General features: G+C 44.1%; 2 protein-coding genes across 3 annotated transcripts; one reads left to right on the plus strand and one right to left on the minus strand.

Annotated features, from left to right (window-relative positions):
* Positions 1–460: 460 nt before the first annotated feature.
* zic1 (zic family member 1 (odd-paired homolog, Drosophila)) lies at positions 461–4841 on the minus strand. The gene is made up of 3 exons (XM_070986075.1): positions 2640–4841; positions 2027–2190; positions 461–1575 (listed from the first exon to the last, which is right to left on the minus strand). The coding sequence occupies exons 1-3, from the start codon at positions 3598–3600 to the stop codon at positions 1378–1380; spliced, it is 1323 nt and encodes a 440-aa protein (XP_070842176.1). The 5' UTR covers positions 3601–4841; the 3' UTR covers positions 461–1377.
* Positions 4842–6906: 2065 nt separating this feature from the next.
* Positions 6907–13664, plus strand: zic4 (zic family member 4). Of its 2 annotated transcripts, XM_070986074.1 has the most exons (3): positions 6907–8320; positions 8429–9061; positions 11165–13664. In XM_070986074.1, the coding sequence occupies exons 1-3, from the start codon at positions 7894–7896 to the stop codon at positions 11602–11604; spliced, it is 1500 nt and encodes a 499-aa protein (XP_070842175.1). In that variant the 5' UTR covers positions 6907–7893; the 3' UTR covers positions 11605–13664. The 2 variants fall into 2 exon arrangements, with proteins under 2 accessions (XP_070842175.1, XP_070842174.1); XM_070986073.1 differs by having other exon boundaries at positions 7761–9061.
* The last annotated feature ends 378 nt before the right edge of the window (positions 13665–14042 follow it).

A 14042-nucleotide genomic window follows, 5' to 3' on the forward strand; every position in this document is an offset into this window, starting at 1 on the left:
ACCGCCGTGATTAATCGATTTAATTTGCACATTACTGCAGGGCAAAGTGTTGGATGTTAATTTTGGATAAACAGAAGATGCAGCAGGGGGAGTGAATTTCCTCATTGTTGACTGTCAGGGAAGTTGTGACGGTGCGTTTAAAACATAACCTTTAGCTTTGAATGAGCCTCTGACACACACACACACACACACACACACACACACACACACACACACACACACACACACACACACCTTGCAGAAGCGTGCACACGCGCACAATGATGAGTTCGAATTATTTGTGCAACAAAACTCGCGTGCATGCTTTGGTCGAGCTCGCGCTAAAATGCATTATTACGCTGAAAAAGGCGAATCGTGTGCAGCACATTGTTCTGTTGATGCTCTCCTCTAGTTTCACACAGCACCCATGTTGAGATCAGCCTCAAACACCAATGAAGCCAGTAACCCCCAACGCATTGCATTATATTTTTTAATCCTTTAATATAGTACGAAATGTATCCAAACATTTTTTTTGTAAACTAAATTTTACATACGAGCGCATTTCTCCATAAATACCGATCATTTCTAACATGGTACCGGTCCTTTACATGCGGATAAATATGGAAAATTGAGCTACTTACATGTAATAATACTTCCTTTCAGACAAAGCAATTGACAGAGATTTTATATTTATCACGTACATAAACAGATTGACACGGAATTTCAGGCTTCCACTACACGATTTATCGACATGACATTAAATAACAACAATGATACTGTGCTACTCAAACTGGACCTTGGACGAAAATGTTGCACTGAATAGGCTACAAAAGCACATTAATACTAAGAGTCGGTTAGGTCGACGTGTAGACTGTAGTAATACTGAATAATTCACATTTGGTTCACAACTATAACATTCTGTTCAATGAAGTCTATTCATCGCAATATTCTTAAAACCATCTCATTTTTCCATATATGTAGGGACCACATTTTCACAAATTCCCTTAAACTGTGATAGAACTATTTACAAAATAAAATATTACATTTTTTCCCCAGCTTGGTGAAATCCTTGTATGTACAAAAATTCAGGCCCGCAGATAAGCATGCTTTTGGAGATCTCTTTTGAGAAAGTCTCTCAGTAAAAATAAAGAAATATTGAAGGGGGGTGAGGGGGTGGGGAGGTGAACTCGGTGGCTGTCCTCGCCTCCTTTTTGTCCATGCATTCTCTCTCACTGACATTAAGACAGCCTTTAATTGATCGCTCGGGCCTCCCGTGATTCTCTCAGTCCACGTTTCGCTGGCTGACTTTATAAAGTCTTTGCTTCCAAGCAGTTTATTTTTTTTTTTTTTAATTCTGCAGTCTTTTTTTTTTTCACTTTCTTTTTTTTCCAAAAATATTTACACGTACCATTCATTGAAATTTGACGACAGCGTGCTGTGGCTGGCTGTGTGGTGTACTGCTGAGGCTGCTGGTGATATGGAGCTGCTGCTCTGGTTCTCTGTGGACGGGGATACTATGGTGGGAGGTGTGGAGGACTCGTACCCTGAACTGGCCGCTGGAGATGGCTGCGGTCCCGGATTGGTGGATTCGTGGACCTTCAACAAGAGCAACGAGAAGACAAAAACGTTTATAAAAACCATTTTTTTCCTCCGCACATGCTGCTCGTTCCTGGGCTTGTTTTGGTGCGGATGCACGACAGGAGAAATTCACCCAAAACAAATCAAAACTCCTGATCTGACTGTTACGAACGTCTGCAGGAAAATCTTAAACAAAGCAGACCCAAAACATGATTATTCTCATTAAGATCTTAATCTGATTTGCCGGTTGAAAGAAACGAAAGAAAGAAAGTGTCAAAGCAAATTAACTCATGTTTCTGTATTTCTGGAATAAATCCGCAACCTTTCCTCGTAATAATATGACACAATATAAATATTCTTATTCTCGTTTCCGGTGAAAAACAGCTTCAAGCAAATAGCAGTTAAAACATTTTAGGATTGCGTCAAAGACAAGAGAAGAGTGAGAGAAAGAAAAGCCATCGGGTTTTACCTTCATGTGTTTTCGGAGGGAGCTGGGATGTGTGTATGACTTGTCGCACATTTTGCAGAGATAGGGCTTGTCCGACGTGTGGACGTGCATGTGTTTCTTGCGGTCACTGCTGTTTGCAAACCGCCTGTCGCAGCCATCAAACTCACACTTAAAAGGCTTCTCACCTAAACGAAAAAAGAAAAAAAAAAGGAAACACAATGTTTAACACTGGATTTGAAAACCCCACATCATCACATGATTTGTTTATTTCAGACTTAATCCTGGCCGAGAATAAAAAGGCATCCTTTTCTCCCCACTTTAAAATCTGACACAGACAACTATAATCTACTTAAAGACATAATTAATTGGATTTAGCCCATTTAGGCTCGTGGATTAATTCGCTTAATTACATTTAAATGCGTATCACAGATCTAACTTTTAATTTAAAATAACAAGACTTTTTTATTTGTTTTTTTAAAAAAGCATGCGAAATATTTTGTGTTGACATGAATCACATGCCAGTGAAGAGACCCCAGCTGCCTAATGAATAATAAGCCGGATCGCATGCATGTTTTGGATGGGATATTGTCAGCGTGGATTTGGCAGTAAAAAGCGCTCTCTGTGCGGATCTTACCCGTGTGAGTCCTTTTGTGAATTTTTAGATTTTCCGATCGAGCAAATACTTTGCCACAGCCGGGGAACGGACACGGAAAGGGCTTTTCTCCGGTGTGTACTCTGATATGATTTACAAGTTTGTATTTGGCTTTGAATGGCTTTCCTTCTCGGGAGCACTCCTCCCAGAAGCAGATGTGGTTGGTCTGCTCCGGTCCCCCCACATGCTCCACCGTCAGATGGGTCACCAGCTCGTGCATCGTGCTAAAAGTTTTGTTGCACGACTTTTTGGGATTCGTCAGCTGCTCCGGCTCGATCCACTTGCAGATGAGCTCTTGCTTGATCGGTTGCCTCATGTATCGAAAGAAGGCCCCTGCTCCGTGGTGCGCGGCCATATTCATGTTCATGGGGCCGTAGCCGTGCAGCTGGGTCGAAGCATAGTGGTCGGACCGCGGGCTTGTAACGTGGCCGTACTGGTCGGCCCGTCCGTACATGTCCCCCGAGAAGCCCAGCCGCATCTGGCTGTTGACCACGTTGGAAGACGCATGGCTCGCCGCTTGCTCGTGGAGCCCCGGGAAGAGCAGGTGCCCCGCTGCATCTGAGTGTCCATGTGGGCCTGCGAAACTTCCGGAGGCGAACAAACTGTGTTGCGCGCCGGTGGCGTCCCCGAATCCCCGATTTCTGAAGAGAAAGTCCCTGGTGGAGTTGAAAGCCGCCGTGGAGTAAGAGCCAACGTGGGTCGGGTGGTGGTGGTGTCCCAGGGCGGCTGCTGCGTAGCCGGGCGCCTGGGAGGAAAACGCCGTCTGTCCGGAGCCAATATCGTGGGAGCTGTGGTTTATTTTGAAGGCGCCCATCCCATCCGCGAACGGATTTATCCCCAACGCCACTTCTCTCTCTGTGACTTCGCCTGTTGAGTGATGCCGCGAGGAGCCGAAAGTAGTGACTCCTATGGTGGGATACTGCGGTCCTGCGTCCAAGAGCATCTTCAGTCTAGACTCGCCGAGACGACTGAGAGCAGAAATCACAAAATCACGCACAGATATTCTTCCTCCCCCTCTCTCTATCTCTTGGACCTCACTCGACTGAGCAAACTCTCAAATCCACCGATTTTCTGTTTACTTTTTACGACGCGAGGAATTCCCCTATACCGCTCATCCGATGCACACGCAAAATCATGTATACATGCAATATTGTCTTTTGCGGTTTATCTTCCTGTGGCGCAACTTTCACCTCCTCAGTCAGGCGGTGAGCTCTAGACTGATAGTCGCAATCATTCCTGCAGATAAATGAATTGAAAAGACAACACAGTCCAGCCCTGATGAATGGGAGAGGAGGGGGGTAGTCATGTGGCCGCGGAGCCGCGCGCTCATTGGCGGAGCCCCTTTCCCCCCAATAACATCCACTCACCAAATAACAATCCACGGTGCAGGGCCCACACTTCTATTGGCCTCTTTGCATCATCAATCCCAGATATTGTGAGATTGCTGACTGTGAATTTGGTTAAAAGGCTGAATAACAGCAAAACAAAAGTTGAGAGGCACCAAGACGACAACTGGCCTTGTAGGCAGTCGAAGCACGTTCTGCAGCCACATACTGAATTAAGAGTTTGTAAAGCAAACGTGTCAGATTGTCTTTGTTAACAAGGGGGCATTAGATTACCAAGCACACCATTTGGTGGTGTAATTGGTGACGTTTTTGCGCAATTAAGCACCCAGACTCTATCTATCTATCTATCTATCTATCTATCTATCTATCTATCTATCTATCTATCTATCTATCTATCTATCTATCTATCTATCTATCTATCTATCTATCTATCTATCTGTCTGTCTGTCTGTCTGTCTGTCTGTCTGTCTGGACCCGAGCTTGATAGATAGATGATCAGCGCCAGAAGAATAAATTATGACACTGATTTAATTTATTGCAGCTAGACTGGCAGGATGGTAAACAAGCCTCGTGGCATTCGAAGGTGGACCCTCATGACGCGTGTCAGGTCCAGGTATGCAAGAGACGAGTTTCACGTGTTTCCTCAGGGAAGCCCATGGGAAACCCTGAGGTTTGATATGAAGTCTGCCCACTGTCATCGCTGTCTTTAAAGGCCTGTTATTATCAACTTATCCCTTCCACGTTTCGGAGGAAGTCCACGCAACGTTTTGTTGTACCGACTCTTGTGCGCGCGCCTTGCGTGTTTTCTGCCTCCTTTGAAAACAATGTTCCTGCGTCCACTGGAGCTCACACCAGTGCAACATCTGTGCTTTAGATTTCCACAGCATCGTGCTCACCAGCATCACCCCACGTTCACAAAGGTTACTCTGAATATATAGGCCAGTATTTAACTTGGATTCACCAGTATGCTTAATGTATCCATCACAGTTTGGCTGTGCTTGTGCAACCTACTCTTTTTTTTTTTTTTTTTTGCAGGCCAGTGATGCATAGCCTGTGTGCAAAACCTTGTGGGTTGTCGAAGTTATCAAGTGGGATTTGCGGCGCTCTCTGCAGGAACCTCCGGCTGCTAGAGTTCAAAGCCACATGCACAGACGTGCCATGCGAACCATTAAAATATCTTCTTGGCTACTAGGCTAGTTTCTACAAGGCATTCTCCAAGTCAGTCTTGAGAGACCAGGCAAAGAGGGGAACTTTTGTTGTTCTCAACTTAACAAGTAAGACCTACAACTTGAACCGACGCTTTAGGTAGCCCGCTACTCTGCTATGCAAAATGTGGAGGGATCTGTCAACAGGTGGAAAACGGTAAGAATGGCGCATCAATGAACAAGACTGCAGGTCGTGTGCTGAGACGTGCAACAAGTGAGGCTAAATTGGAAGTTGTGTACCAAGAAAAGAGTCGTTGGAATTATGCATAGCTTTGCAAGTGTATTTAAAGTTTCTGTGCCACCTATGTGCCTCACAATGAATCTATTATTTAACTTTTATGCGTAATAAAAGATGCGTCTTAATTACTGCCATGATCCTAGAGTTATACTCCAGAATGTAAAATGGCTACCAGGAGCTTTTTTGGATTGACATCGAAAGCCAATAAGCCAAAGCAACGTTTTATGAGACCTCTCTGCAATATTTAGCTTTTTTTATTTTTGGTTGTTTGGGGTCTTATACAACTCCCCTGCTTACTTGTCTCCAGGAGTGACTGCATGCACAACTTGGACCAGAAATAGCACTTCAAAGTTTTGCATTACGCTGGGGCTGTGATGCCTTTGAAGGCTACAGCTGTGAGCCTCATGATCCCCATGCGCAAAGGCCATTTAATAAACATCTTTTGGATCCGTCATGTCTCAAAATATTGACTCAATTCCTAACGTGATGGATATGACGCTGTCAGCAGAAGATTTTGACAAGTCAATTCAGAGATATAACCGAGAGGAATATATGTATATATTTTTTTAAATCATGTTTCTCACATGAAAATATCCGCTATGCGAGTAAGTTCCCTTCAGCTTTGGTTTATATCTGGAAAAAAAATAAAATAAAATAAAAAATCAGTCATCCTGAAACACAAGTTCATATTATGTCCAGTTGATTTTCCTATCAGCGAAAGTAGAAAAAAAATAAAATAAAATGAAAAGTGTAACTAACGAGCGCCTGTAACAATTTAGGTTGTATCTTTACAACCCTCACAAATTACTGAAGATCACCACAGAAGTGAAATGATTACCACATTTCACAGTCGACATCAAAGTGATCAGCACCATGTGACCGTCTTTAAGGTCACAATAATTTATTTTTGTCTGCAGCTACAAAGATTAAGCGCAGTCCAAACATCCGCCCTCAAAAAAGCGTCCGGTGACACAATTATTGGTTGCAACACACAAGATATAAATCAAAACATGTAGAATAATATAGTCATTCGTGTGACAGTAATAACTGATAATTATACAGTATTACAAGGGTAAGACAAAAAAAATCTACATTTCAAACTTGTGATCTCAAGTAAGTTAGTTAAAATTTTGACCATCCATGTTTGTTACAGAGATGAAAAATGCCCACCGTCCTGCAGACTATAATCCGTGTACAGTAACATCCACACATTACTCGACATTTGAATGACTACACACTGAATGTGATACGTAGTTCGTCGGCCGATGGTTTAAAAAGACAAAGTCTGCGGAAATAATAATCAGTGGCAGATCATTTACACGGTCTCTAGTTATGATCCATAATTAATATCTTCCTTTTATGCATTCAAACATGAAGCAGAAAAGAACCACTGAGACAGAGTATTATACTTTGATAATATTGTAGTAATCCATACTTACAGTACACACACGTTTTATTCTGAACTTAAGTCTGCAACGGCACCACCTCCTGTGACCCTCATCTGCTGCCGTCCTGGGTCTAAAACAAAATTACCCCGGATCATAACAACAGGTCCCGTCCATTACTTTTTTTTCCTCGGGACAATGGCCGCAGCTCGCGCTTTTTACACTCTCTACACACACGGATCCCAACAAGCAGAGCACGAAGTCAACGCTGCAGTGCGCGCTGAAGGGCGAGCGACTGGATGTGTAAATATGGGTATTTATCAAAGCGCACATTGATGGTATGTGCTCCGGACTATTTTAAACTCCCACGTGGAGTTTTCCTTTGGTTAACTTGACAAGTTTTTCTCCGCTGGCGCCGATCTGTTACATGCGTAAAGTTGTGCGTAATTTGTGCGTAACACTGTCTTTCATACGTTGCGGGGCAAAATGAAGATATCACTGCATTATTTATGATCCTTACAACTTTTATAGCGACAATATGCATACTCTTTCGAGGCACTCTGTTGTGTAATTGCACAATCAAAGTGGGGAAATTGCTATTTCATAGCTGCGCCGCCTTTGTTTCCTGCGACAAAAGAAAGCCGACTGTATATCTGGATCAACTTTTTAGGAGTTTTATTGTACAATAACCTTTGCATAACAACTATTTTTCTCAAGCGTTGCCCGAGGCACTGCGCATGCGCGCTGGCTGCTCGCTGTCACTAAGACATTTTTCTTCACGTTGGAAACTGTCACTGGTGACGTCAATCACCGAGCTCTGACCAATTAGAGCGCAGGGTGATTGTTTAGCTCCACGGGCTGCAGCGCCTACCATGAATCTCTATTCAGTATCAAAGCGTCCTGCTGCTGCCTCTCAACCGAATGGGATTCCATGTAGTCTGCAGATAGACTTAACTTTATAAAGTCTTTTTTTTTTTCTTTATTTTTCATTGCGATTAAAATATATTTGTCATCATCATTATTATTTTGCCTGCTGTCAAGTTATTCTAAAATTAGGAAGTAATGAGCGTGGATGCATTGGGAAGCCCCGTGATGGACCCTACGTTTTCCAAACGGAACACGGCGCTGAGATTAGTTGACTTGGCAGGGGCTCACCACCATCACCATCATCACCACCATACCCCTCAGAGCGTGACAGGCTTCCCGGGGTTCAGCAGCCATCCACACTCAATGGCTCACTCGCACCCTGGGGAGATTACTGCGGAACCCCGCCTGGGGCCGAGTCCATTCGGGCCAGAACACATGGGGCACTCCGCGGCCCTCAAAATCAGCCCAGCCCATCATTATCCCCACCACCATCACCACCACCACAATCATCATATGGCAGGCCACAGTGAAGTGGTCTCCAGTCAAACGGGAGCTTTTGGCCCGGTTCAGGCGACATCGGTCCCCTATTCTATGTCTCACACGGCCCAGGCTTTATCCGCAGGTAGGGATTTCCTCATCCGGAGAGATCTGACAGCTCAAGCCATGCCAGTACTGACTGACCAGACTGCTGGTTCAGCCTCTCACCACGGAATGTTTGTCTCAACAACAGGTAGCTATCCCGGACACTATGGTCATCACCCTGACGCTGGGAACCATACCCTCTTCTCCGGACTCCATCACGACCAGCCTTCTAGCGGATCACCGGGTGGCCAAGCGTTGAATGGACAAATAAGGTTAGGACTACCTGGAGAAATGTACGTTAGGTCTGATCACTTGAGTCAAGTGGCAAGCTCCAGGGCTGATCCGTTCTCCGCCTCGCCGTTGCATGGCTACGGTGGTCTGAATCTGAACATGAATCTGGGCGCTCACCACCACCACCACCACCACCACGGAGCCGGAGCCTTTTTCCGCTACATGAGGCAGCCGATAAAGCAAGAGCTGATATGCAAGTGGCTGGAGCCGGAGCACTCGCCGAAGAAACTTTGCTCGAAAACTTACAGCACCATGCACGAACTCGTAACGCATGTGACGGTGGAGCACGTCGGAGGACCCGAGCAGGCGAACCATATATGTTTTTGGGAAGAGTGTCCGAGGGAAGGCAAACCATTTAAAGCCAAGTACAAACTTGTAAATCACATTCGAGTGCACACCGGGGAGAAACCGTTTCCATGCCCGTTCCCTGGCTGTGGGAAAGTGTTCGCAAGATCCGAGAATCTTAAGATTCACAAAAGGACGCACACAGGTCAGTAGCTGTATATTCAGAAAAAAAAAAGAAATAAATAAATGTTAATGCTCTGTGACATGTAAAATAAAATCGAGTCGCATTCTGAAATTCAAATGTAGACTTTGCACAGTAGCCAGACACAAGTTAGTCGTGTTTGCATAAATTTCATCTTGTTTTTTAAATTAGCTTTCATTGTATTTTCTCTGCTTCCACGCATTCAAAATAAGCCCTGATGAGCCATGCCAAGTAATCAATGCGCGCTGCCGATGGATCAGCACGCATGCAGCTCCTGGGCCACCTGTTTGTTAGCTGCACCAGTGCAAGGTTCTCCACAAAGGTTGAGCTTGGGGATTATGGCACAGCTCACTCAGGCGTTTGACTGTTCAGCCTCTTGTTTACACCACAGCACAAAGACTGAGACCCACGTCAGGTCCTGTCCGTGTAGCTCAGTGCACGCCACACATGACTGGCAGCAAAGTTGGAGAGGTGCATCTTCACGTTCAGTGTAACTGATATGATGATGTGGTGATGATGCTTTTATTTACCCCCACCCCACCCCCGCCACTTGTTGCTCTGTGTATTTGCTATTTAAAGCACGTGGCTTTATTTCAGCCCCTAATAATAATTAGAATTATTCTTATTGTTATGATGATGATGATGATGGTGATGGTTGGATTTTTTTTGTTTGCATTATTAAATTCAAAGCTGCAAAGAGTGCTTTGATTTAGAGTATTTGAAGGCTTATGTTACCCTTATGTTTTAGTGATATGTCATGGATGCCTGGTGAAATAACGCTTTTGGAATGATCAGCTCTTGATAGCCTGGAGCCAAAGCAACAAGTCGACAAGTGCAGGCGGCTAAAATAATTCACCAACAGGTTGGCAGAGCGTCAGTGAGCACTGACGTGTGCACATATGCAGCTCTGGTTTTTAACTTTAAAAGCACACACCAGTGTAGTATGGCTGCTTGCCTCTGTGGCCCAGTGGAGCCAGTGAGGAGAGGAAAAAAAAGGGCCTCAAAATGTCGAGTCAGACTTGTAAATGAATACAATGATTACATTCCCTCTTTTTTTTCGTGGCTGCATGGCACTTCCCCCCTCCGCTCCATTTCTGCGCTCTATGTATTATTCATATAATTTGCTCACATTACCTAAGTACAAATCTGTTAAATTATTTCTGTGTGTTGACTCCCAAGGGGCCTGGTCTTTGGTATCATGTTTAAAACCTATCCGAAAGTGTGGTTATGACTGGGGCTGCCCCTGGGGTCTGTTCCTCGACGGTTTCTTGTACTACACTAATATCCTTGATTGGCTCTCTCAACCCAACAGCTGAAGGTCAAATTGATATTCAACCCGCAAGTGTAATTAGACAGAGGCAATTACATATTCTCAAAAGCTTTAATCGGAGGAGAAAAATCAGCAGTGGATGATTTCCGTGTAATTTATTCAGATTGTCTTTTTTTTTTTTTTTTTGCCTTGTCATAATCAGGTAGGAATACTTGTTATTAAGACGCAAAATTAGTTGCAGTCCGCAACCATTTGCAGGATTTTCAAATAGCAGACAGGCTGCCGTTATTTCACGCAGTGGGTGAAGCCTGGCAGTGGCGATGGTTTCATTTATCATGCTTTTCGGTTGGTTTTAGGCCTGCTAGGTCTGTGCTCTTAGCTTGTCTGTTTTGACGTATGCCTTGATGCATGCAGACGCCAGGTATAGACCCAGGACGGTGGGGGTTCAGCCCTCCTGTTTACACCAGACTGAGACTCATGGCAGGTCTGTCCAAACAGGGAAACTTTTTAGAGTGCAGGTGGGGGAAGTGTGCTTATTGGAAATACAGAAAATAGATGCAATAATAATAAAATCACATATGAAAGAATAACAGAAAATAACCAAAGTGCCAGCTTTAAAATTCTTTCTTTCTTTCAATCTCAGGTACTTTGATACTTGTTGCTTACCGTAGTTTAATCTTAGCCCATGTGTGGCCGTTAGCTGGGGTCACCCACATTGCTAATGTATTCAAACATCAAGCTGCTAGAAACTGGGGGGCATGGTCTCATAAAATAACCAAATAACATGGTTTAATGTATTGATTTCTGCTCCGTTGTGTCATCATCCCTGTTAACAGGTGAGAAGCCCTTCAAATGTGAGTTTGACGGCTGCGACAGACGCTTCGCCAACAGCAGTGACCGGAAAAAGCACTCCCACGTCCACACCAGCGATAAGCCCTACAACTGCAAAGTGAGAGGCTGCGATAAGTCCTACACACACCCCAGCTCCCTGAGGAAACACATGAAGGTGCACTGCAAGTCCCCCCCGCCCAGCTCGGGCTACGAGTCATCCACCCCGTCCCTGGTCTCCCCCTCCTCAGACTTGGGCCGGGAGCCAGGGGGCTCCTCGGTGCTGTCGGAACCGGTGGGAGCCTCCCAGGCCGCGAATTTAAGCGAATGGTACGTGTGCCACAGCTCAGGTGCCAGCGGCGCCCAAACACCGCCCAGCGGGCGCTCCACGCCCGACCCCACAGACGAGCCACCGTACAGAAACCCGGAACCAAGGGACGCGTTTTAACCCAGCCGAGCTGCAGCGCGGTGCCAGAAGTGACAGTTTCAAAAGCTTGGCTATTAAAAATGGTTTGGCTTTGGTGCCTGCACGCCCGTGAAGGCCCACTGGTCCCCCCTTTTTGGATGAGCTACCAGACACCCAGAGCCAAGAGACGCATTTTAACCGCATTGGAAGGAAAGTGTGCAAACCTTAAAGACGTGCTAATTTCCAGGCACAATAAAAGAATATATATTCAAACCTCAGCGATTGAAAACGGTTGGCTCGGTGCCTACACGCCCTGACGGCCCACTGCTCCACTTGTGGACAGAGTCGTGTAAATCCCTTAGACTGTGTGGTACGTTACTGTAGGCTAGGCATGTCGGTGTAAAGTTATTTTGTAAATTCGAGTTTCGACTTCGATATGTTTTTATTTATTTTTCAATCTGACCTTGAAGGATTTTTTGTATTATCGAACCAAAGTGCATGTTTCAATTAGGGCAAAACTGTACATTTGTAAATTTTGTAAGTTTCGATGTGTTGATGTTGATAATTTTGTAAGGATCTGTCTGAAAGCAGTCTCTTACCGATTACTGCCGTTATTTGTACAAACATTTTATGTTTACAGCATTTTTTTCCCCATTTGTGCAGAGGGTAAACAATCGAACTGTTTCATAGCCCTGCAGTATTTGATATACGACCGTGAAACTCTAAATGTTTTATCAAAGTGGGCATTTTGTGGTTTTGTATCATTGTCGTCAATATATATATTTTTTCTTTTTTGAATATCTCAAATCGAGCGGCTCTCAAAATGCGTACCGAATTGCCTTGTAATTTGTGAGTATTTTGAATAAATCTTGTATGACTAAAGTGAAATCTGCTGAGCTACTCTGGGTCTATCTGGAACTTACATGCGGTTATGTCAGTTTTCTTAAAATTACTCACTTCTCTGGGAAAAAAAGTGCAAAATTTCTGAATTTGTTTATGCCTTTAAAAATAATATTTGCATGAAAACAAAAGAAAACTGTTGCTGTTTACGCACACCAACTTCTGCTTTTCAGACTCAGACAAAACTGCAAAAAATCCAAAGAAATAAATGTAAAGAAAAGCCGTTTGCGTTACATTTAAATATTCTATTTTCTAAAGTGTTTCTCGGTTAAAGGGGGCGACTTCAATTGCGCCCCACTTGTGTTAAAGTCTTACTTTCTGAGCTGAGCTGCGGGCTGAGGCAGACGTGGGCAGAGTCTGATGAAGGTCTACAATATTCTGATCCAGACTTCAAAGAGCGTTTCGTACAAAGAGCCATTTTTTCACGACGGTGAATCCTCATGGTGAATTAAGATTTCTATAGCAATGGCCAAGTCAAACTCAAATGATATGGGGCCAAGTCCGTGGACTCAAAAGCCTGCTCTAAAGAATGTAATATTTGCTTCCCATGGGGTAGGAAACGGTAATCTATGTCCTTTATATTGCAGACGAGGGCAGTATAAAGAAGAAAAATATATTCTTTTGCTCCAGGCCTACTTTACGACAATCAAAGGAGGAGCCGCTGAAACGCAGTTGTCTCCCACCATAATAGACTTGCATGGCGAGAGGGCCGAACTGCTCAATGGACACATTTAACCATAATCATATTTTAGGCTTTATACATGAAATGTGTAAAACCAGAAGAGCTCCGCTGCCTGTAATGATGACTGCACATGTTCGTGACAGACGTGGAAATTAATTATTTCAGCTATGAACACTTTCTTTTCAGTCATTTTTTTTAGTAGTGTAAAATAAAATGAAAAGTGTCAAATCGGTTTGAAGAGGAGTGAAAACTTTCAGTTTACTGAATAAACAAGAAGAGCTCTGTTGTGCTGTGTGGGAGAACTTTTTGGCGGAGGGGTAAATTTTCACCCCGGCCTTGACTGAGGCAGAAGTGGGTGGAAACAGCAGAGCTACAACTCTCTGATATAGAGTTTGGTTAAGTGCATGACAGTTTGCCCTGTGGAAGAGGCCCAGATGAAAGAAAAGAAAGGAAAAGAAAAAAAAAAAACACTAAACCAACCAAACAGAAGAAGATGATGGTGATTTTGGCACCAGCTCTTGTGCGTAAAAAGAAAAAAAAATAACAAAGGAAGGAAGAAAAAAAACAAGATAGTTGGATCTCAATTGAAAGTGGGAGTCTTTGAAGTGGGAGTTGATATCAGAGGGATTCTTCTAGGTCGTCTGAACGACGTTGATGACACGGAAAGCCTTTTGTCACCGATTTGTTGGGCTCCTCTCTATTGGGCTCCTCTCTATTGGGCCGTCTAAAGCTTTTAGTTCCAGTCGTCAAAACGGACAAGAACTAACTGAGTCGCGTAAAAACATTTTCCATTCAGCGCTCAGAGTGAAGGATAGGCAACATTTTTAAAGGGTTGTTTCATGAGAGGGAGCCGGAGAGAGGGAGAGAGTTATAACACGAGTCAGTAAGGTCCGGCAAG

This window comes from Chaetodon trifascialis, chromosome 18 (assembly GCF_039877785.1).
Source record: "Chaetodon trifascialis isolate fChaTrf1 chromosome 18, fChaTrf1.hap1, whole genome shotgun sequence".
NCBI classification, from domain to species: Eukaryota; Metazoa; Chordata; class Actinopteri; order Chaetodontiformes; family Chaetodontidae; genus Chaetodon; species Chaetodon trifascialis.

Coding starts and splice junctions, on each gene's coding strand:
- zic4 (XM_070986073.1), top strand. CDS start 7,894: ATGAGCGTGGATGCATTGGGAAGCCCCGTGATGGACCCTACGTTTTCC. Junction 9,062..11,164: donor TCACAAAAGGACGCACACAG/GTCAGTAGCTGT, acceptor CCCTGTTAACAG/GTGAGAAGCCCTTCAAATGT.
- zic1 (XM_070986075.1), bottom strand. CDS start 3,600: ATGCTCTTGGACGCAGGACCGCAGTATCCCACCATAGGAGTCACTACT. Junction 2,191..2,639: donor TCACAAAAGGACTCACACGG/GTAAGATCCGCA, acceptor TTTTTCGTTTAG/GTGAGAAGCCTTTTAAGTGT. Junction 1,576..2,026: donor CCCTCCGAAAACACATGAAG/GTAAAACCCGAT, acceptor CTCTTGTTGAAG/GTCCACGAATCCACCAATCC.